Here is a 24,802-nt window from a genome sequence, read left to right as displayed (position 1 = left end):
GGAGAAGGGAGGGAGAGAGGAGGAGAAGGGAGGGACGAGAGGAGGAGAAGGGAGGAGGAGAGAAGGGAGGGAGGAGAGGAGGAGAAGGAGGAGGAGAAGGGAGGGAGGAGGAGAAGGGAGGGAGGGGGAGGAGGGAGGGAGGGGGAGGAGGGAGGGAGGAAGGAGAAGGGAGGGGGGAGGGAGAAGGGATGGAGGGAGAAGGGAGGGATGGAGGGAGAAGGGAGGGATGGAGGGAGAAGGGAGGGATGGAGGGAGAAGGGAAGGAGGGAGGAGGAGAAGGGAGGGAGGAGAAGGGAGGGAGGAGGGGAGGAGGATAAGGGAGGGAGGAGGATAAGGAGGGAGGAGGATAAGGGAGGGAGGAGGATAAGGGAGGGAGGAGGATAAGGGAGGGAGGGAGGGAGGGGGATAAGGGAGGGAGGGAGGGGGATAAGGGAGGGAGGGAGGGGGATAAGGGAGGGAGGGAGGGGGAGAAGGGAGGGAGGGAGGGGGAGAAGGGAGGGAGGGAGGAGGAGAAGGGAGGGAGGGAGGAGGAGGAGGGAGGGAGGAGGAGAAGGGAGGGAGGGAGGAGGAGAAGGGAGGGAGGGAGGGGGAGAAGAGGAGGGAGGGGGAGAAGGAGGAGAGAGGAGGAGAAGGGAGGGGGAGGGAGAGAGGAGGAGAAGGGAGGGAGAGAGGAGGAGGAAGGGAGGGAGAGAGGAGGAGAAGGGAGGAGGAGAAGGGAGGGAGAGAGGAGGAGAAGGGAGAGGAGAGAAGGGAGGGAGGGGGAGGAGAAGGGAGGGAGGGGGAGGAGAAGGGAGGAGGAGAAGGGAGGGAGGGGGAGGAGGGAGGGAGGGGGAGGAGGGAGGGAGGAGGAGAAGGGAGGGAGGGAGGGAAAAGGGAGAAGGGATGGAGGGAGAAGGGAGGGATGGAGGGAGAAGGGAGGGATGGAGGGAGAAGGAAGGAGGGAGGAGGAGAAGGGGAGGGAGGAGAAGGGAGGGAGGAGAAGGGAGGGAGGAGGGGAGGAGAAGGGAGGGAGGAGGGGAGGAGAAGGGAGGGAGGAGGGAAGAGAAGGGTGGGAGGGAAGAGAAGGGTGGGAGGGAAGAGAAGGGTGGGAGGGAAGAGAAGGGTGGGAGGGAAGAGAAGGGTGGGAGGGAAGAGAAGGGTGGGAGGGAAGAGAAGGGTGGGAGGGAAGAGAAGGGTGGGAGGAAGAGAAGGGTGGGAGGGAGGGAAGAGAAGGGTGGGAGGGAGGGAAGAGAAGGGAGGGAGGGAGAAGGGAGAAGGGAGGGAGGGAGGGAGGGAGAGGGAGAGAAGGGAGGGAGAAGGGAGGGAGGGAGAAGGGAGGGAGGGAGAAGGGAGGGAGGGAGAAGGGAGGGAGGGAGAAGGGAGAAGGGAGAAGGGAGAAGGGAGGGAGGGAGAAGGGAGGGAGGGAGAAGGGAGGGAGGGAGAAGGGAGGGAGGGAGAAGGGAGGGAGGAGGGAGGGAGGGAGAAGGGAGGGAGGGAGCAGGGAGGGAGGGAGGGAGAGGGAGGAGGAGGGAGGGGAGGGAGGGAGGAGGAGAAGGGAGGGAAGAGGAGAAGGGAGGGAAGAGGAGGAGAAGGGAGGGAGGAGGAGGAGGAGAAGGGAGGGGGGGGAGAAGGGAGGGAGGGGAGGAGAAGGGAGGGAGGGGGAGGAGAAGGGAGGGAGGGGGAGGAAGGGAGGGAGGGGAGGAGAAGGGAGGGAGGGGAGGAGAAGGGAGGGAGGGGAGGAGAAGGGAGGGAGGGGGAGGAGAAGGGAGGGAGGGGGAGGAGAAGGGAGGGAGGGGGAGGAGAAGGGAGGGAGGGGGAGGAGAAGGGAGGGAGGGGGAGGAGAAGGGAGGGAGGGGGAGGAGAAGGGAGGGAGGGGGAGGAGAAGGGAGGGAGGGGGAGGAGAAGGGAGGGAGGGGGAGGAGAGAAGGGAGGGAGGGAGGAGAAGGGGGGAAAGGAGGAGGAGGAGAAGGAGGGAGAAGGGAGGGGGGGGAGAAGGGAGGGGGGGGGAGAAGGGAGGGGGGGGAGAAGGGAGGGAGGGAGAAGGGAGGGAGGGAGAAGGGAGGGAGGGAGAAGGGAGGGAGGAGAAGGGAGGGAGGGAGGGAGGGAGAAGGGAGGGAGGGAGGGAGAAGGGAGGGAGGGAAGAAGGAGGGAGGGAAGAGGGAGAAGGGAGGGAAGAGGAGAAGGGAGGGGGAGGAAGGGAGGGAGGGGAGGAGAAGGGAGGGAGGGGGAGGAGAAGGGAGGGAGGGGGAGGAGAAGGGAGGGAGGGGGAGGAGAAGGGAGGGAGGGAGAAGGGAGGGAGGGAAGAGGAGAAGGGAGGGAAGAGGAGAAGGGAGGGGGAGGAGAAGGGAGGGAGGGGGAGGAGAAGGGAGGGAGGGGAGGAGAAGGGAGGGAGGGGGAGGAGAAGGGAGGGAGGGGGAGGAGAAGGGAGGGAGGGGGAGGAGAAGGGAGGGAGGGGAGGAGAAGGAGGGAGGGGGAGGAGAAGGGAGGGAGGGGGAGGAGAAGGGAGGGAGGGAGGGGGAGGGGGAAGGGAGGGAGGAGAAGGGGAAAGGAGAGAGGAGGAGAAGGGAGGGAGAAGGGAGGGGGGGGAGAAGGGAGGGAGGGAGAAGGGAGGGGGGAGAAGGGAGGGGGGGGAGAAGGGAAGGGGGGAGAAGGGAGGGGGGAGAAGGGAGGGGGGAGAAGGGAGGGGGGAGAAGGGAGGGGGGGAGAAGGGAGGGGGGGAGAAGGGAGGGGGGAGAAGGGAGGGGGGAGAAGGGAGGGGGGAGAAGGGAGGGGGGAGAAGGGAGGGGGGAGAAGGGAGTAGGGGAGAAGGGGAAGGAGGGGGGGAGAGAAGGGGAAGGAGGGGGGGGAGAGAAGGGGAAGGAGGGGGGGGGAGAGAAGGGGAAGGAGGAGTGTAGAGAAGGAGAAGGAGGGGGGAGAGAAGAAGGAGAAGGAGGGGGGAGAGAGGAGGAGGGGGGAAGGAGGAGTGTCGAGAAGGAGAAGGAGGGGGGTGAGAGAAGGAGAAGGAGGAGGGGAGAGAAGAAGGAGAAGGGGGGGGGAAGAGAGGGGGGGGAGGAGAAGGGGGAGGAGAAGGGGGGGGAGGAGAAGGGGGGGGGAGGAGAAGGGGGGGGGAGAGGAGAAGGGGGGGGGAGGAGGAGAAGAAGGGGGGGAGGGAGGGGAGAGAGGGGAGAGAAGGGAGAAAGGAGAGGGAGGCTGAACGGCCCGGGCCCAAGACTTCGGGCGGGGTCCACCCCTGGCACTGGATTTACAGGTAGGTGGCTGGGGGTTGGGTCAGGTCCGGTGGGGGGGGAGGAAACGGGGCAGGAACGTGGGTCGGGGACGACCGCGGGTCGGGTCGAAGGCGGGGGAACGCGAGTCTGGGGTCGGGTCGGGGCGGGCGGGGGGGGGAACGCGAGTCCGGGGTAGGGTCGGGTCCGTGGGTGGTGGGCACGCGAGTCCGGGATCGGGTGGGGGGAGCGGGGGTCGGGTCGGGAGGAAGCAGGAGCTGGGCATGGGAGGTGCAGCCTTATCCACGCAGCCCCAGTGAGGCCTTTCGGCCAGGGCTCGGGGCTGCGTGCTTCGGGCCCCTCCCACACAGTTTTGGGCGCCTGGAGCTACTGCACTTGCACGCCCACTGTAGCGCGCCTGTGCAGAGGTCCCGGCACTGTTTTCAGCGCAGGGACCTGGCTCCGCCCCCCACAGCTCGTGCTGCGCCGCGCCCAACTCCAGAGGACCTGCAGGGAGCTGGAGAATTGGTAAGTATTTTTTAGGCGCACTTTGTGACGCGATAAACGGGCGTCCAGGTCGTGGCTGCTCCATTCTAGGCGCGGCCCGAAACTTGGGCCCATTAAGGGGAACAGATAGGGTAAATAGAAACTGTTTCTGCTGTCAGACAGTCACCAAATTTACAGAACGTTGCGTTTCTTCCATCTTCAGAGCCATTCAATATAATAAATGAACATTAAAATCCAACCAGTTCATAAAAACATCACTACAGCAACCTCGAGTGCAATCTTGCTCAGGACAGGATTCCATCTCACATGGAGATATATTGGTACTGCTTCCACAGTCTGTCACTGGCAAGCCAGTTTCCAGCTGATTTCTCACATGATCAGATGTTAACCAATTATAGAGATGTAGCTACTAATAGTATTGAAGTGGCCTTTGTAGTAACAAGTGTTTTGAATGTGTAGTCTTTAATATGAAATGCATGTTTTCCAAATGTCTGCCTGGTGTGTGGAATATTATGGCAAAATAAATCCAGCCTATAACTAAATTAGTAGTTCCTCGCCTATAAGCATTCAAATGTGTCTGTTATGCAGCTAGGCCATGCACTGAGACACAGAAAATAGTAACACATTGTGAACCAAGCACAGTCCAAACAATATGGGTTAATGTTGGCTGTGTAACAGTGAAAGTCATTGCAGTCATCTCTCTCTTTTGGAATGTGTTTTCCCAGAACCCACGTGCCCTTCTTCCTGTGAGCTCTACGAGAACATCCCAATTGGTAGCCAACCGATATTCTTTTGGCTGCAGCTCACATTTGAATAAAAAAAAACTTGAGACCCATTTGTTTCTGGCAAAATTCAATTCACTTTAAGCATCATGAATATTACACTCACTGTCTTACTTCATGAGAAAGGACAGAGAGACTGCTGAACTGCATAGCCTATCCAGAAAGAGATCAAAGCAATAGTTCTTGGAGTTGCATAGGCTAGTTCAAGAGGCTAATTTGTGTGCATGTTATTTGTTTGATCTCATAAATCCACATCTTCCAGAGCATCTCACACCTTCTGATGTGACAGCAGGTGAGTGACAGTCTACCAACCCATAATTGTGTTGGTTGGAGAGTTGATTCCAATAAGGCCCAATAACCAGTGTGGTTGCTCCCACCCCGGCAAATTTTGTTTAACAATAAATGTCCAACTTAATCTAGAACGTTACTAAACTATCCAATCAATAGTAGCAATGGAGTAAATGGGAAGGATTTAATCAATGCAATCTTCTGACTCACACACTTAATTGGGATCCTTCAGTCGTGTGACTCATTCCAGATTGTAATCCCAAGTCCTGTCTTGAGGTATTTTAACAAATAAATTGAGGTGACACTTTCAGATTAATGAGGTCCAGGGTAGAGTTACGGAACTTTGGCCTTCTGAGGCAACTAATATTCACTTACCAATTTGGATAAGTTTTAGGAGGAAAGAAAAGGATGGCTCATTATACCATGAAATATGAAGGAAAGAACATTAACACTCTGGAGGTAAACAGTTTGGTATGAGGAACATAATTAATGAGAAGTTAGATGAAGGGAAAACTAGATTTGGTTCAAGGTATGCTAATCAAAGTATACCAAACAGACCAAAATTATACAGGAAAGCTACTTTTAATTTTAAAATGATTACTCAAAAAGGTAGAATGGTTCGCAATCCTTCAAATTCCTAATTGTACAAAGGTCACAGCAGTTTCAAGATACATGTCTCTTAAGCGGGGACAGCATCATTTCACCAAGTGGTTTCTTTACCCCTTCCCTCCTTCAAGCGCCACCCCCCTCTCCGTGATTCGGCGCTGTATGGCACACATTCCAAATGGATAGTCTGATATGTTCTTTAACCTCCCCTCCCCAAAATACCCAGAACATTTTATTCAGTTCTTGTAAGTGATCAGAAATCAAAACAAGCACAATTGTCAAAAGGGAACACCTCAATCCTATTTTCTGCCTTGTTGATTGCCCTATGTAACTAACCATTGATGTGCATAATAGTGACGTGGTTTTAATGATCTTCCCTCTGCAGATCCTTCTCAATTCTTGTTGTTTCCCACAGACACTAATAACTGCTACTTGAAGGAATTTTTTTGTCCACCAATTCTTTCATCAGCTTTACTGACTTTTAATTCGCAGTATGCAAAGCAAAAATGACTGTATAAATTACCAGAATCAGTTTGCAGGAAATGTAGGATGAAACATGTATAAATGCATAGTAATTTTTCACAGGTGGTTTCTTGTACAATACCTGATTATAATGAGCCATGTTTTTTGAGTGGGTACCCCAGTCAAAAGCCTTAAATTGTCCTCCTTTCACAGCCTGAAGAACATAAATATTGCACAATCAAAAGATTGTCCCCAACTCAATCTATTAAGAGTGCACAAGCATAACCCAATGTGTCCTTAAACTGTTGCCATATTTTAGACAGCATACACCATTACTGCATGTCAACTTTCACAGAAAATCTCCACTTTGGAAAGTTCATATACTTCAAATTGCAATATTTTGTACTAAACAAAGATGTAAATGAGACACTCAAATACGGGCCGCACCTGACTCCAGTGGATAATGTTTTGTACGGAGGTTCCAGCAGGACAGTGTGTTGAATAGACTGGTATTCTGCTCTGGAAAAACATTTGAAATATTGAAAAATTAGTCATTTAACTGTTTAACATGATTATGAAAAGGTATAAAATACATTATTTTTAGTTACAATTATAGAAACACTGTGATTATATTCAAAAACCCAAAATGGTCAGTTAAGTGCTTTACATCAGTTGATTTAGAAATAGTTACTCAATCTTCCAATTTAGGACAGATTATCCATTTGGAATGGACATTATAGGCAAAGTTGGCATGTTAAACCCAAGGGTGCATTTACACTACAAGGATAGTGTTGGGTGTGATGAGTTTCTCTTTGCAAGGATGCTGCAATTACAATGTAAATTTAGCTTGAATACAGAGTCCAGGCCAGAACGGACATCAAAGTGGAGGAGAGCTCGAATCCCCGGAGGATAATCTCAGTGTGTGTGTCAGTCAGTTTGGGACTAAACACCCAACATACACGACACTGACGTTGCTTCACTCTAGTGCTAGGCATAAATGCAACATAAAGCCAACTGCTCGAATAATGTTGCTCGAATATCGTTACATGATGTACAAGTAGTTCTCCTGTTTATTTACTGTAGAAAACATACTAATATTTAAAAATAAAAAACAAATACTGCAAAACTGAAATACAAAATGTTGGAAACCCTGCGGGTCAGTCAGCACGTGTCAAGGGAACATGTGGATGGATCAATGTTTTGTGCCCAACCCTTCTTCAGAACCGAAAGATAAGCCTGCATTTCAATACAATCAGGAAAGAGGGGGGGGGGGGAACAAAGAAATGAAGAAAATCCAAAATGAAATACAGGTGCAGCGTCTAAAATCCAGAACCCTCGGGAGTGAGGACATTCCAGATTCCGGGCTTTTTCGGACTTTCTAATTGCTTTTTGATGTCACAAATCCAGAAACACCCGAGCCCAGTTCGGGCATTTCCGGATTCCGGAACGTCAGAAAGTGGTGGGGGGTGGGGGGGGATTCCCACCGAGGAGCTGTTCAGGCCGTCCAGCCCCGCAGAGGTTGTTGTCAGGCGGGCGGGCTCTGCCCAGGAGCTGTTTGCCTCGGGCGGGCCCTGCCCAGGAGCTGTTTGCGTCGGGCGGGCCCTGTCCAGGAGCTGTTTGCGCGGGCGGGCCCTGCCCAGGAGCTGTTTACGTCGGGCGGGCCCTGCCCAGGAAGTGGTCGGATGGGCTCTGTCCAGGAGCTGTTTGCGTCGGGCGGTCCCTGCCCAGGAGGTGGTCGGCAGGCCCTGCCCAGGAGCTGTTTGCGTCGGGCAGGCCCTGCCCAGGAGGTGGTCGGATGGGCTCTGCCCAGGAGGTGTTTGCGCGGGCGGGCCCTGCCCAGGAGCTGTTTACGTCGGGCGGGCCCTGCCCAGGAAGTGGTCGGATGGGCTCTGTCCAGGAGCTGTTTGCGTCGGGCGGGCCCTGCCCAGGAGGTGGTCGGCAGGCCCTGCCAAGGAAGTGGTCGGGCAGGCCGGCGAAGAGGCCCCGAGGTAAGGGCAGCGGGGCAAGGTGAGGCCCGAGGACGGGCAGTGGCAGGGTCGTTAGGCCCAGATTCTGGAACATTTTACGGATTCTGGACGGCCCTGCCACCGATCGGTCCGGAGTCCGGATTGCGGAACATTACAGATTCCGGAACTCCAGATTCTCGACGCTGCACCTGTACTGCAGATGCTGGAAATCTGAAATAAAAACAGAAAATGCTAGGAACACTCAGCGGGTCAGGCAGCATCTGTGGAGAGAGAAACAGAGTTAACGTTTCAGGCATATGAACAACTGAGGTTCTGACAAAGGGTCTCCATCCAAAGAAATAATCAACCTGCCTCCCCCAATCCCAAACACCAAAAGGCTCACCCATATCATGAGCACCTATTGGAGGATACAGATATTGTCCGACGTTTATAAAGTGTATGCTCAGGCCAGAGCTGCAAATCACTCAGAAGAGAAGATACTGTCCTGAAATTTGCATTGAGCTTTACAGTATAGCAAAACAAAGATGGAGAAATCAGAGTGGCAATGGGAGGGAGAGTTCAAGCGGTGAGTCACAGGAAATTCAAGGTCACAACTGCATTTGGTCTCCCCAATGTGGAGACTACACCGTAACCAGCAAATACCGTACATCTAAAAAAAACTTTAAGCAATGCGACATTACTATTGACAACACAGATAAATTTGTGGCAACAAAGTTCCCCCCCCTTCCAAATTTTTTGTAACAACCAGTGTTCCACTAAGCTGCGTGGTGGTCTGGAGGGCCCACGCAGGCCGCTCACCAGCTTTTCATTAGAAATAACCGTACGTGCGCAAAAATTTTAAATGGGCCATGCAGCCAGTTAAAAGAACCGCGCACAAAAAAAATAAAATTAGAAGGAACATTGCTAATAACCACGTTTTTCTCACATGCCTTTATGAAAAAAACTTTTTTTTCTCTCCTGTGCCCTATCCCTCCCCCAGATGGTGAGAGCATAATCTGCTAAATTAAATGGTGACCAGTTCAAAGATCACGCACATTTCTAGCCCCCTCCCGGCCACTGCTGGGCACAAGTTTTGATCATTCCTAGCTAGGTTTTAAAAAGAGTAATTTGCAACATAGGGCAAGTAAAAACTGACCAGCAAATTACCAACTACAAACACAGTGTTGTTTCATCACAGAGCAACAATGGTTTTATTTATCGAAAAATCCAGTCTCGGTGAACTAAAGGAGATTTTTTGATATACATATTCAGTACTTTTTCCAGCCTTCCCCATCTATAACACGTCTGTCATGCTTACCATATTGAGGTTCTTCTCATTGAATCCACTGATTATAAAGAATACATTGCCACATAGCTCATCAATCAAGACGTGATTACATACATGTGTAGCAAGCCATTTTAATTCCTTGGATTGTGGAAGGAAATCCCGCTTTCCAAACGTATCCTGAAGAACAAATAGAACATGAATAAATCACTAATCTACAGCTGCTAAGTCCAGGCTAATATAATCACTGACCAGGGTTGGGGGGGGATGAGAGAAGTGGGAGGTAGTCTCCGTCGCTTTGGCAGGATCTCCGGAGAAACCAGGTTAAATGTATCCCCAAGAATGTAAAGGCTAGATTGATTGAGAAATACTGTTTTGCAGGATTCCTAAATTAAATATATTCTACTGAAGCCGAGAAGGAATACGAAAACTGCATTTTCCTTCTCAATCACCAGTTGACCAAATACCGAAGTGTCGTCATCGTGTATAACTAAAGTTACTGTCGTAGCAGAGTAAGGCAGCGATTTTAAGGGGATATAAAACATTCAGATGAATATGTAGATTCAACAAATTACAAGTCTAAAGGATATCATACAGATTTGGAATTCCCTCTCTAATCCACATCAGCTCCCTCTCCTCCTTTAAGATCCTCCTTAAAACCCACCTCTTTGACCAAGCTTTCAGTAACTGCCTCCTAATATCGCTTTCTTTGGCTTGGTGTCGATTTTTGCCTTACTACACAACTGTGAAGCGTCTTGGAGTGTTTTTCGATGTCGAAGGTGCTATATAAATGCAAGTTGTTGTAATGCATTAATGTGACCCTTCATGGAGTATTATTTCCAGCTGTGATTGTAATACTAGAAAAGGATTCATATGGAAGAACAAAATATGGTTCCAGGTTTTAGATTCCCGAGCTATGAAGTAGCATTCAGAAAGCTAACTTTAGTCTGATTGGAAAAAAGTCAAGGTGGTGATGGGAGGAGGAAGTTATCCAAATTGTTAAAATAAATGAACAGAATCAGTAAGATGGGTGTCGGGACATATTTTGTGTAGAAGATAGGAGAACCACACAACCAACGTTCCTGCTAAGCTGAGCGGCCACGAAGTGGTCTGGAGGACCCGCGCAGACTACTTTTCAATGGGAGAAACCGCTAATGCGCAAAATCTTGAATGGGCCATGCAGCCAGTTAAAGGTACCGTGCACCCTAAAAAAATTAGGGGGAACATTGCACACAACATGACTGTCAGCAAATAAAGCCAGAAGATCAACTTAAGAAATAACTGTGTTGACTCATCAACTCAGAAAAGTCATGTTCTGACTAATGTTGTTCCCGATGTTGGGGAAGTCCAGAACCAGGGGTCACTGTCTTAGGATAAGGAGTAAGCCATTTAGGACCGAGATGAGGAGAAACTTCTTCACCCAGAAAGTTGTTAACCTGTGGAATTCCCTGCCGCAGAGAGTTGTTGATGCCAGTTCGTTGGATATATTCAAGAGGGAGTTAGATATGGCCCTTATGGCTAAAGGGATTAAGGGGTATGGAGAGAAAGCAGGAAAGGGGTACTGAGGTGAATGAATGGTGGTGCAGGCTCGAAGGGCCGAATGGCCTACTCCTGCACCTATTTTCTATGTTTCTATGTTTAAAGTGGAGCGGAGCCAGTGCAGACAATTCAACAGTCAGTGACATTCAACATGGAATGGGATCAATTCCTGTGATTCAAGGGAGTCTGGGTCCAGGGTAGACAAGGTGCAAGTTGGCCAGTTTAGAAACAAATTAACAGGCTGAATGGCCTTTTCTTGTTCCTATAATAATTGATTATTATTACACTTATACCATTTATTAAATGGAGAACCAAATCCCAACTTGGCCTTTAGCAGACAACTTTGTTTTTGAAAATATTCTGCTGCACAGCAATTCCATTGGCAATGTCAGCATTATGAGGGGGTAGTGTAAACTGAACATCCATCAAATCCATCTTAACCTGTTTCTGCACAAACATAAATTTTAAAACTGGGCAACCTGACCCAACCACCACCTTCCGGTTTTAACAGAGGCGGGCTGGGGGAGGTGGGGGGGAGGGCAGGGGATGACCAATTCGCCCTCGGGAGGCGGGTCAACCATTAAAATTTTAAAGAGGTCGTGTGCCTCCAATTTAAGTTGACTTTAATTTTTTAACACCTGGCAATTGTGTTTCCAAGCTGAAGAGAGGCGTGAAGGGCCGGATCCATCAGGTAAATGCCTTTACAGCACTGCTTGTGGACCAGGAGGGACAAGTGGGAAACCAGTACCTCCGGGTTTCCAGGCCACAAATCCTCCCATTCCCTTCTCCCCCTCGCAGTTACTATCGGAGCCAATAGTTCAGCGCCATTCGCAACTCCTCAGATAATGAAGCAGTCCATGCCCGCATGCAGGAAGACCTGGACGACATTCAGGCTTGGGCTGTTAAATGGTAAGTAACATTCGTGCCACACAAGCGTCAAGCAATGACCATCTCCAACAAGCGAGTCTAACCACCGCCCCTTGAAATTCAATGGCATTACCATCACTGAATCCCCCACCATCAACATCTTGGGGGTCACCACTGACCAGAAACGTAACTGGACCAGCCACATAAATATTGTGACCAACAAGAGCAGGTCAGAGACTGGCTATTCTGTGGCATCTCCTGACTCCCCAAAGCCTTTCCACTATCTACAAGGCACAAGTCAGGAATATTCTCCACTTGCCTGAATAATTGCAGTTCCAACAACACTCAAGGAGCTCAACACCATCCAGGACAAAGCAGCTCGCTTAATTGGCACCCCATCCATCACTTTAAACATTCACTCCCTCCACCACCGGCGCACCTTGGCTGCAGTGTGTACCATCTGCAAGATGCACTGCAGCAACTCGCCAAGGAACACCACCACCTACAAGTTCCCCTCCAAGTCACACACCATCCCTTCTTGGAAGTATATCGCCATTCCTTCATTGTCGCTGGGTCAAAATCCTGGAACTCCCTCCCTAACAGCACTGTTGGAGAACCTACACCACATGGACTGCAGCCGTTCAAGAAGGCACCACCACCACCTTCTCAAGGGCAATTAGGGATGGCCAATAAATTGCTAGACTTGCCAGCGACACCCACATCTCACAAACGAATTAAAAAAAGATTAATGAGTCTTTTTTTAAATATACAGGTAGTGACCAGTTCTAACTGTACTCAAAAGACAATTTACACCCACAAACCGAGTCCTGCTGGATTGAACAGCAAGAAATGTAGTTTGGCACAATATTACTCAACTCTACTCTTGTTGCAGATAGATGATACCTCGTCTCTTTCTCCAAGACACCCATACAACAGAAAATCTCACTGTGTTACAAATTGCAAAGTGCATCCTAGACCAAACAGCAAATTCCCTCATCATCTCCAGTTCCATGCCACTCCGCTCCATTGTAAGATAAAAAGGAAGCACTTACTTTGATCAAAAACTCCGGAAGTTCCCCAAGTTTTACTAGTGGGCTCTCAGAATATTTAACTGTTGCAACAGGAGCCAGGCCAAAAAAGACTTTAATCTTCTTTGCTAACTCGGGCATTGTAGAAAAGGCTATGAAACCTGAGTAAGGAAAAACAGAATGTTATGGGAGAACTGAATACCAGATGTTACAATTCTCATTCCTCTTTTAAAAATTCCACGTTGCGTGCAAGAACAAAGACAAGTAGAGGGGTTCCATTTTTAGATTTTAATGGCTTATAATTTAAAAAAGTCTATTAAGTGCACATTTTATATTTAATATGTTAATCACTTCACACAATCAAGTTGTAAAATTGTCCAATCAACCTGAATGCAAAGTCTGCATGGTAAACTTATACATTTATTACATCCAGCACATAGGTGCCATAAAAACAGTCATTTAAAAAAAAAAGCGCCACTAAATATTGTGAACTGCAATTAATTAAATATATGGAATCATATACGCCATGTTCACAGTATTCTCAAATTAAGTTAACAGACAGAAAATGGTCGGAAGCACCAACCATGATTTCCTGATATACACTGAGTGGACAAGGCACACTGGGAGCATGCATTCGGAAAATTGATTCTTATATGCCATCACACAGTTAAACAGTAGCATTGATTCAAAGCCCTGGTGCAATGAAGGATGTCCTTCAGTATATGGGTAGCAGAAGTACACACATAGCTTTTGTAACAATCTCGTGTCTCCGAAACAATTACCAATTGCAAAATGTCATTAGCTAGCCAGGGATACAACTCCGACATCAACCCAAGCTTCCCAATTCTCAAGTACTGATGGTAGATAGTCAAATCTGTTTCTGCCTCCTTATGAAGAATAATTAAATACTCCAATTTGTGAACAAAGATAGAATTCTTCAATTTCAAATTTGATGAGTCTTCTGAAATCTAAGGACAAACACTTCAGTCTCACTGAAGTTCAACTATCCAATCATCTGAACCTGGTGCAAAAAATGTCAATCATATCCTTCAAAGTCTGGTTGCAGAAAAGCTCCTGGCACCAACAGCACATGCGCTTGTACTTAAAAAGTTCTGCAGAACTAATTCTTCCCTGGCTCATCTATTTTAATGGCCCAATCTGAGCGTAATGGGAGAGGTTTTGTACCTATCCACAAGGAGGGATCAAAGTCAATCCCCAATAATTACAAACCAGCATATCTACTGCCAATGGTGTCAGAGTTCATGGAACCCATAATGAGCAAATAGCTTTTGCAACAATCTCGTGTCTGATCACCAATATGGATTCAGAGCAAATGAGCAAAATTTGATGAGATCAAATTAACGGTCCAGAATGAAGCAATCCTCTTCATACCCAACACAAAGTTACAGCAATGGCCATCAAAATTTCCTACAACCTTTGCTAGATTATGGCATCATAGTCTCATTGCAAAGCTATCCTCATTTCTTTTCTTTTGAGTTTCATAGCACATTCTGCGTAATACATAAAAATGCTATTGAAGACAAAAAAATGCATTTACTAATTGTGGGTACTCGACTTACCAATTGTTGTTCCCTGAGAATGACCGACATAATATAACTGTTGATGCTTTGTTTTTTGGAGGATGAAGTCAATTACTGCTGGTAAATCCTTAGTGGCCATTTCATCAAAGCTGGAAAATATCACAACCCAGCTCATTATAAATAGTCTCCAGGCAGATAAAACAAATATATCTGCACATAACAATCTAATCCATTCATCTGAGCATCTAATGCAGGCAAAGTTTTACCAAGTAACAATGTGTTCATGACCCAGTCAGCATTTGGGAAGATATTTTATTCTCCAAATAAAATCAGTCATATTTTTAACATTAATTAAAAGTGTGGAAAGATAATGATGATTCCAAGCAACTATCATGTGCCCTGAGTTAATACCACGTAAGCAAAGTTCAGGTCACATTACTGTTATTTCTTTTTATACATAGTACAATCACTTTAATGAACATGAGCAGCAAAATTGTTTTGACAATGCAATGTGAGTGACTGTAAAACTTCAGAGCTGACCTTGATGATCAAGTGTACTTGACTAATCACATGAACACTCTGCCGCAATTTCAGAACCTGAATATATTAACACATCAAATAAGAATTGTACATTTTCACAGCAATCACAAGCCTTACTTCAATATTGAGGAGAGGGATGAGATAGGAGGCCACTTGCTGATACAACTGCTCCCTGGGTAAAAATCCCATTAGATTATAAAGTACTCTTGAACAAGATATTATGTTTTTGTATTGTAGCATATCTTTGCAGAATGTCAGCTTGGCTCAGTGGTAGCATCTTGCCCAAGTCAAAAGATTGTGGGATAAAGCCCCACTGCAGGATTTGATCGAATAATTAGGCTGATCCTTCAGTGTAGTATTGAGGGAGTCAGCTATTTACAATTTATATTAATGACTTACATGAGGGGACCGAGTGTAATGTATCCAAGTTTGCTGATGATACAAAGCTAAGTGGGAAAGTTAGCTGTGTGTAGGACACAGAGTCTGAAAAGGGATAATAGACAGGTTAAGTAAGTAGGGGCAAGAAGACGGCACATGGAGAACAATATTTGGAAATGTGAGGTTATTCACTTTGGTAGGAAGAACAGAAAATCAAAATAGTTTTTAAATGGTGAGAAACTATTAAATGTTGGTGTTCAGAGATATGGGTGTCCTTTTACAGGGAACACAGAAAGTTAACATGCAGGTACAGCAAGAAACTAGGAAGGCAAATCGTATGTTGACCTTTAGTGCAAGGGGTTTGGAGTAAGGAGGTCTTTCTGCAATTGTACTGGGCTTTGGTAAGACCACACCTGGAGTACTTTTTTGGAACCCATACCCAAGGAAGGATATGCTAGCCTCAGAGGGGGTGCAACGAAGGTTCACTAGATTGATTCCTGAGTTGGGAGGGTTGTTCTATGAGGAGAGATTGAGTAGAATGGGCCTATACTCTCTGGAGTTTGGATGATTGAGAGGGGATCTCATTGAAGCATATTAAGATTCTGAGGGGGATTGACAGGGTAGATGCTGAGAGGTTATTTCTTCTGATTGGAGAGTCTAGAATTAGGGAGCATAGTCTCAGGATAAGGGGTCGCCATTTAAGACTGAGATGAGGAGGAATTTCTTCACTAAGAGGGTTGTGAATCTTTGGAATTCTCTGTCTCAAAGGGTTGTGGATGCTGAGTCGTTGAGGATATTCAAGGCTGAGATAGATTTTTGGACTCTAGGGGAAAACAAGGGATATGGGGATTGGGCAGGAAAGTGGAGCTGACGTCAAAGATCAGCCATGATCGTATTGAATGGTGGAACAGGCTCGAGGGGCCATATGGACCACTGCTCCGATTTCTTATGTTCTTTCAGAGGACACGTTAAACCGGTCTGTCTGCCTTTTCAGGTGGATGTAAAAGATCCCATGACAAGTCTCTGGAGTGGGACAGGGGTTTCTTTTGAGGTGATAACTACTTGTAAAGCCGTTCGATTAGATCCTTTAAATATCTTACAGGATTGTTCAAATAAAATACCCATGTAGTGTCAGCTGCAGCTCAGTTGGTAACACTCTCGCCTCGGAGTCATAAGATTGTGGGTTCAAGTCCCACTCCATAGACTTGAGCACAAAAATCTAGGCTGACACTCTGGTGTAGTACTGAGAGAGGGCTGCACTGTCTGAGGTGCCGTTTTTCAGATGAAACGTTAAACTGAGGCCCCATCTGCCCTTACAGACGTAAAAGATCTCATGGCACTATTTCAAAGAAGAGCAGGGGAGTTATTCCTGGCGTTCTGGCCAATATTTATCCCTCAATCAACAACACTAAAAGAGATTATCTGGTCATTATCACATTGCTGTTTGTGGGAGCTTGCTGTGCGCAAATTGGCTGCCGTGTTTCCTACATTACAAGTGACTACACTTCAAAATTACATAATTAGCTGTAAAGTGCTTTGGGATGTCCTGAGGTCATGAAAGGCGCTATATAAATACAAGTCTTTCTTTCTTTTATGTTTTAATTTCCTCTTCCAAATGGAAAATTATCCAAATTCAGTTAACTACATAAAACAAGCCTGTCATATACCAAGCCTCACAACTTCCATTGGTGGAACTGATGAGCTGTGGTTAAAAGTATACAAATATGCTAACTATTATAGTAAAATAAAAACAAATATTTGTTACCTGAAGGCCCAGAACGCATCCTTATAAATTGGAATGGTTTTGTGCTTTCTGGACCACGTATTTCCTCGGCTATTTCCGATCCAGACATCGTAACCAGCATCTGCTAGTATAAAGCCCAAGCTGTTGTTTTCCAGGTTCGTGACCCAGTTGCTTCCAGCAGCTAGTAAACCATGTTGTAGAAACACAACTGGCCGGGATCCTAAAGAAACACAAAAAAAATATTTTCTACGAAATGAAAGCAAAGTAAGTTCTGTTCCCTCCAAAGGCAAAGTATTAAACACCTGCCATTGCATAACCCATTCAAGTACAAGTCTTGTAGTGATATAACTTCTTACGTATACCTAACCCACTCATAGATTTGCAAAACCCACTTAAATTGCACACGATGGCCCGACAAATTCTCATTTAGCTGTGTAATGCATTTCCATAGTTTCAGATCGAACCTCCATTAATTACATTTAATGTGGCCTATTCTTTTCAATACAGTGAATCACCTGTACAACTGATATGTACAGCCACAATGCCATTTAAAAAACTCATGTTTGCATTTACAGTTCAAGTATACACACACGAATGATTCTAGAAAGGGACAGCGATGAGAGTTTATTTTAGAAGATAACTGCTGACAAATATTTAGTCATAACATGCAAGAAACTGAGCACTGCACATCAAAATAACTCAGCAAAATATTAAACTAAGCACCAACAAGCAGTAGCCAATATTTTTGTACAGTGCTTTGTTCCAGTTTAGCTCTGTGGGTCTAACCTGACTTGTCAATTGCAATACTATGCTCCCTCTAAACTGCCACAGTTAAATAGCATAAAAAAGGACTCCATTATTGGTCTCACAGCTAAATGTAAACGTTCTAGAGATTGCGTCCTGTGAATTCCCATCAACCTTGAATCTGCACTGGGATCAATATAACTAATTTTACTTCCATCAGTTAAGGGGAAACACGTTATGTTAGTGTCCAAACTAGTTTTTGAAAGGGACATTTCAAATTACAAATATATTGTAAACTGCTTGCATCATGTCATTCTAAATCACTTCTCGGCTTACCAAAGTCAAAATAAAAGAAATTGCTTGGATTGGTAGCCAGTAAGATGATTGCATACAATGCTTTAAAGTGCAGCAGTAAGATTGGCTGGAGAGATCCATTCTTCCCACTTTGTAAATGGTCCAGACTCCTAGGCCCCAAGTTTCCACATGATTTGCTCCTGATTTTTAGGAGCAACTGGTGTAGAACAGAGTATCTTAGAAATTGGAATTCTCGTCATTTAGTTTGTTCCAGTTCTAGTCAGTTAGAACAGTTTCAATTTGGAACAGAATTTTTTTTTCAAAAGGGGGCGTGTCCGGCCACTTACGCCTGATTTCAAAGTTTCGTGAGTGAAAACTTACTCCAAACTAACTTAGAATGGAGTAAGTGAAGATTTTTGTATGCTCGAAAAAACCTTGTCTACACTTTAGAAAATCAGGCGTAGGTTACAAATTAGGCGTAGGGAACGAGATGGGGGGGGGGAGGGGGGGGAAGGGAAGTCATTAAATTCTACAATCAATCCTTAGTTATACTTATACAAATAAATCCAACCTGAATAAAAATTTATAAGCAAAAAGATTAAATAAACCATGTTCCTACCTGTGTGAAATAGCATCAGCCTTCGAGCTGCTGTGCTTCAGGCAGGCCTTTCATGTTGGAGACAGGCAGCGGTGTGGCGTCAGTGTCTCGACGGCAGCGGCAGCAAGCTTCGAGCTGAGCTGCAGTGCTTGAGGCAGGCCTTCATTCTCTTCGTGGCTGGCCGCGAAGAAGCAGCACTGGACGGACCCGAGGCCATTCGGCCATGAGATATCAGCGGCGTCAGTGGCTGGCCGGCAGCGAAGAATCAGCAGCGGACCGACGTGAGGCCATTCGGCCATAGGATATCATCGGCGTCAGTGGCTGGCCGGCAGCCGAAGAATCAGCACCTGACACACGCAGCTCTTTATGGTGCTTGATGCCATTCGGCCATGCTTTGGGGCGGCGTCAGTGGCTCGACGGCAGCCGAAGATACAGCAGCAGCCTTCGAGCTGTGAGGGGGACTGAGGCCATTTGGACAGGGAGAGGCAGCCACATCCACAGTTTTATATTTAAATTTGCAGAATGGGTGCTGCATTGTCAACACCACGTATTATGCAATGGTTTGCCATCTTTGTTCTTGGTGGACGTTGATCCATTGCAAAGTTGAACTGGCACTCTTATTTCTCCAAACACACTGTCCTTAATTTGCATGCACCAATGCAGCACCGGTTCTGCAAGTTTAGCAGTAAAAAGCTGAACTTACTGATTTCAGCAGGTGATTTATTCAGCAGTGTTGCTAAAAGCACTCCCTCACACACAAATATCAAAAAAAATTTAATTACAAGCCTTTGCAGGGGTCCAAGAAACAAATCTTCACTTTTTCTGCAGTATTTTTAAAAATGGCCGAGTGCAAATGTTTGTGTGAGGCTGTGTGTGTGCGCACGCTCCAACGCGCACGCGCAGGGTTGTCGGCACCACGAAGGCTAATTTAAATTGTACCCGCCCCCTGCTACTTAGAAAATTGGTGCGAGTGTTAGGCTCCGCCCCCTGCTGCGAAGAGCGCGCCGCGCCAAGCAGACATCGAGCTCCAAGGAGCTCGAGAATATCGGACTTTTTTTTTTAGGCGCAGTTTTTGGCGCGAAAAACAGGCGCCCAGCTCGGAGGTGCGCCATTTTCGCCGCGGCACGAAACTTGGGGCCCTATACTCCAGCTGGAACCTTCCTAACAATATCGGGCCTCAGCCCATTTTATCCTTCTGCCTGCTTTCCCTTTTAATAGTAGCCATATTTTAAAAGGGTTTAATCCATACTTCAGTTGTGTATCTGCCAACACTAATTCCTTATTTTATTCCTCCCTCTGGCTGTCACCTTTTCCGTTAGTTGTACTATACGTGGTATAGTCCATGCCACGCACAGTACCCACAGAATGAAACTCTGTGAATCACGATGATGATGAAATCACGATCAGTCAGTAACAAATGTTCAGAAATTACACAAGCTCTTTTCAATCGAGTTCAATAGAAATGTTGACTAGCCACAGGTGTGGCCACAGTGACATCGTTTTAGCCAAATGCACTCATTTTAGTAGAAATCGCCTTACATATACTCATACAGTACAGGTAAATGTACTTCACGTGTGTATTTACTTAGCAAACATCTATCACCGTTCAGTAACCAAGGAAGTAAAGCACTCCGCAATCAAAAAACACACACACACTTTGCTTTTCATCTTTCCATTTTACTAAGAAACACACAAAATGGTTAAAGTTCACCTGCATACGGCGTGCAAATTTGAACGTTGAGATCACGTGCCCAACAACTGTGACTATCACAAATTTTTTATTTACTAATCAAATACAAATATCCACATCTGGATTCCCAATTAGCCACAGGGCCAGTATTTGATAAAGCCGTTTTAAATTGTACAGATCAAGTTGAGTACGCTGTGAAGATAGCAAAACTAGGTCGATGGAAAAAAAAAGGACGAAACCTTTGGATAAGCAGGTAATAATAAACATATATCTAGTTAGAGAATGGAAATTAAATTTATGTCTAGATGCCATTTGTTTTCTATGTAGTATTTTACTGTGCTCTGTAGTATTATGTCCACTGAAAATACAATTCTATTTTTTGCATGTAGATAGTATTGCATCACCTGACTACTTCCACATAACAGTTCGTCAAAGTGCTTTATTCAGGTTGCATGATTGAATACTGCAATACTGGTATATTTTCAGCGTGTGTGTTTGAAGTTTCTAAAAGATGGTCTATTGGGACAAAATAAAATAATTGAAAATTATACAACTATATGAGTGAAGAAGAAACACAAATAAAGGACAGTGGGCGATGTCAATCATTCCTGCACATTTGGTCAGATTGAGGTTTCCAATTAAATTTATACTAATGGGCTGTAACTAACCAAACAACATTGCATACAAAATTGAAAATCAAACACAATATTGCTGCACAAATCAAAAATGCTTACTCTTAAATGAATGGTTAAAAACTGCCACATTGTAAGTTAATCTTCCACGTGCTGTCACAAGACTTTTCTAAATTGGAAGAATCTGCCAATTAAAATAGTGCATATCATTCAAATATACAACATTGTCACCATAATAAAATTCAACCGCCAATGCAAAACCAACGTTTTCTGTATGTATATTATATATGTACGTATGTCAGGTGATAATGTGGTTCTATAATATTAATATATTATTCAGCTGCTAAGGTGGCACTGTGCCCCTTCCGGGTCGAAAGGAGTGGCCCGCAAGGGCTCCACACCAGCCCCGGGCCGAAAAGGACTCCGTACCGACCCACTGCAATCTCGGGCCGAAAGGACTCCACACCTGCCCACACCAATCCCTGTGGTCGCACACCAGCTGTTCATTGCGCTGACAGATTTGGGGCGGACATCGAACCGGCCGAAGGGTCCGAGGCTGGTGCTGAACCGGCCACCGGCATTCAACCTAACATCTTAAACTTCTAACCAACTTTTAATCAATTTTTAAACTTTTTAAACAATTTGGGAGAACTTTTAAAACTTACATTTTAGACTTTTAATCAAAGTACTTTTAAACGTCTATTATTGATCTACATCTTTGATTTTTTAACAACCTTTAGAAACTTTTAAAATAAATTGTGAATTTTTATCAACTTTTAATCAACTCTTAATCTTTTTAAACAATTTGGAAATACTTTTAAACTTCTAAAATAACTTTGGAAGTGACCTCTCTAATGTTTGCCCCCCAACCAAGCCTTGGGCCATCTACCATCAATGGCGCTTCTCGGTGCCGAGCTTGTGGCCAACACTTCGCCGTAGCTTATAGAGCTGTGCCTGGTCTCCAGTTGTCTTGGATCCCCTTGCCACTGGACCAAGACCTGTTTCAGCTAAGCCCGTGTGGTTGCCGGTGTGCAGCAGCCACCCCACATTAAAAGAATTCACGCACAGGAATCTTCCACTCCTCTAACATGAAGTTCGGGACCTGGAACGTCAGGACCCTCATGGATAACTCCAACAGCAAGAGGCCGGAACGCCGCACCACCATAGTTGCTCGGGAACTCAAGACGTTTTGACATTGACATCGTTGCCCTAAGCGAGACCTAGCGGGCAGGGGAAGGTCAGCTGAAGGAACATGGTGGAGGTTATATCTTTTTCTGCAAAGGAAAACTAGAGGAAGAACGCCGCCCTCATGGAGTCGGCTTTGCCATCAAGAATGAGCTGGTCGACCACCTCAAAGACTCCCCCTGCGGGGTTAACGAACGCCTCATGACTCTTCGTCTTACGCTATCCCGGAACCAATGCACCACAGTCATCAGTGTGTACACCCCAACACTCAATGCAATGGATGAGGCTAAAGAGGGTTTTTATTCCAACCTCGAGACATCCCTGTCTCACGTCCCCACGGGCGACAAATTGATCCTCCTGGGTGTTTTTAATGCCAGGGTCGGCAAAGACACAGCCCTCTGGGGAGGCGTGATTAGCAGAGAGAGGGTAGGAAAAGCCAACTCCAGTGGTACCCTCCTCCTGACAAAATGTCTAGAACATGAACTCCTCATCACCAACACTCTGTTCTGCCAGAAGGACAAATACATGGCATCGCGGCAACAACCTCGCTCCAAACACTGGCACCTGCTCGACTATGTCATCGTCCGAGCCAGGGATCGCAAGGATGTACGCATCATCACCTGCGCGATGACAGGAGCTGACGACTGCTGGACGGACCACCTCCTAATCTGATCCATCATCGACATTAACATAGCCCAAAGCAGAGGGACAGCAGAAGCAGTGCCGCAAGAAAGTTAATGCCGGGGCACTTTAAGACTCAGCTAAGAGAGCCCTATACAGCCAGCGCCTCACAGCTAATCTGGTGTGCCTTGATGACCCAGAGATGCTAAATGCCCACAGCGCTTGGTCTGCCCGCCAGGCCTCTATAACCAGTGTCTGTGAAGAGACACTTGGTCACTCAACCAGAAAACAACAGGACTGGTTTGATGAAAATGATCAGGCGATCCAAGAACTTATATATAGATCGCAAGCGCAAAGCATTTCTGAGCCTCAAGCAACAACTCAACTTGGGAGCTGCAAAGCAACATTACAGACGGCTCAAGGCTCAGGTCCAACAAAACACCCGGGACCTAAAGAACAGGTGGTGGATGGAGAAAGCACAGGAGATACAACAACTGGCCGACAGCCACGATATGCAAGGATTCTTCACTGCAGTCAAGGCCACCTACGGTCCAAACTCCCAAGGCCCCACCCCACTCCTGGCCAAGAACGGGGAAACACTCATCAAGGACACCGAGGCTGTCAGGGCCCGATGGAAGAAGCACTTTGAAGATCTCCACAATCGACTCTGCCTTTAACTCTAGTGTTCTCAACTCCATCCCACAGCATGCGACCCGCCACCACCTCAGTGAAACTCCAACGCTGCACGAGGTAGGCAAAGCAATAAAACAGCTCAAGAATAACAAGGCTGCAGGTGCAGATGGAATCCCTGCTGAGGCGCTAAAGTATGGCAGAGAGGTGCTGTTGGCGCGGATACATGACCTCATCTCTCTTATCTGGAGGGAGGAGAGCATGCCGGGAGATCTTAGAGATGCAGTGATCGTGACCATTTTTTTAAAAAAAGGGGACAAGTCCGACTATGGCAACTACAGGGGAATCTCCGTGCTTTCAGCCACTGGGAAAGTTGTCGCCAGAGTTCTCCTTAACCGTCTTCTCCCTGTAGCCAAGGAGCTCCTCCCGCAGTCACAGTGCAGATTTCGTCCCCTATGGGGCACAACGGACATGATCTTTGCAGCGTGACAGCTGCAGGAAAAATGCAGGGAGCAGCGCCAGCCCTTATACATGGGCTTTTTCGATCTTACAAAGGCCTTTAACACTGTCAACCGTGAGGGTCTATGGAGCGTCCTCCATTTCCGATGCCCCCAAAAGTTTGCCAACATCCTTCGCCTGCTCCACGACGACATGCAGGCCATGATCCTTACAAACGGATCCATTACAGACCCAATTCACGTCCGGATCAGTGTCAAACAGGGCTGTGTAATCACTCCAACCCTCTCCTCGCCACCATGCTCCACCCGACAGTCAAACAAGCTCCCCGCTGGAGTGGACCTAAACTACGGAACCAGTGAGAAGCTGTTCAACCTACGCCGCCTCCAGGCCAGGTCCAAGATCACCCCAACCTCTGTCGTTGAGCTGCAGTACGCGGACGACGCTTGTGTCTGCGCACATTCTGAGGCTGAACTCCAGGATATGGTCAATGTATTCACCAAGGCATATGAAAAAGCAAGGGCCTTACGCTTAACATCCGTGAGATAAAGGTCCTCCACCAGCCTGTCCCCACCGCACAGCACTGCCCTCCAGTCATCAAGGTTCACGACGTGGCCCTCGACAACGTGGACCATTTCCCATATCTCGGGAGCCTCCCATCAACAAAGGCAGACATTAATGTGGAGATTCAACATCGCCTCCAGTGTGCCAGTGCAGCCTTCGGCCGTCTGAGGAGAAGAGTTTTCGAAGACCAGGCCCTCAAATCTACCACCAAGCTCATGGTCTACAGGGCTGTAGTAATACCCACCCTCCTGTATGGCTCAGAGGCATGGACGATGTATAGAAGGCACCTCAAGTCGCTGGAGATATATCGCAAACGATGTCTCCGCAAGATCCTGCAAATCCCCTGGGAGGACAGGCGCACCAACATCAGTGCCCTCATCCAGGGTAACATCCCCAGTATTGATGCACTGACCACACTCGATCAGCTTCGCTGGCAGGCCACATAGTTGGCATGCCAGACACGCGATTCCCTAAGCAAATGCTCTATGCGGAACTCCCTTCATGGCAAACGAGCCAAAGGTGGGTAGCGGAAACGTTACAAGGACACCATCAAAGCCTCCCTGGTAAAGTGCAACATCACCACTGACATCTGGGAGACCCTGGCCGAAGACCAACCTAGGTGGAGAAAGTGCATCCGGGAGGGTGTTGAGCTCTTTGAGTCTCAACGCCGAGAGCATGAAGAGGTCAAGCGCA

General features: G+C 47.1%; 1 protein-coding gene across 3 annotated transcripts in view; it reads right to left on the bottom strand.

Moving 5' to 3' along the window:
- Positions 1 to 24,802, bottom strand: part of lipf (lipase, gastric) — a 77,080-nt gene that overhangs the window by 6,192 nt on the left and 46,086 nt on the right. For all 3 annotated transcript variants that reach the window (XM_070876897.1, XM_070876898.1, XM_070876899.1), the window contains exons 5-10: positions 16,717 to 16,915; positions 14,073 to 14,182; positions 12,517 to 12,653; positions 9,092 to 9,238; positions 6,275 to 6,346; positions 5,970 to 6,041 (exon numbers count right to left, since the gene is read on the bottom strand). In XM_070876897.1, the coding sequence (XP_070732998.1) occupies positions 5,970 to 6,041; positions 6,275 to 6,346; positions 9,092 to 9,238; positions 12,517 to 12,653; positions 14,073 to 14,182; positions 16,717 to 16,915 (737 nt within the window). The remainder of the gene's footprint in view (positions 1 to 5,969; positions 6,042 to 6,274; positions 6,347 to 9,091; positions 9,239 to 12,516; positions 12,654 to 14,072; positions 14,183 to 16,716; positions 16,916 to 24,802) is intronic.

The sequence above is a fragment of the Pristiophorus japonicus genome, chromosome 3 (assembly GCF_044704955.1).
Source record: "Pristiophorus japonicus isolate sPriJap1 chromosome 3, sPriJap1.hap1, whole genome shotgun sequence".
Classification (NCBI taxonomy): domain Eukaryota; kingdom Metazoa; phylum Chordata; class Chondrichthyes; family Pristiophoridae; genus Pristiophorus; species Pristiophorus japonicus.
The sequence above is the reverse complement of the archived record's forward strand: the minus strand, read 5'-3'. Positions and strand labels throughout refer to the sequence as shown.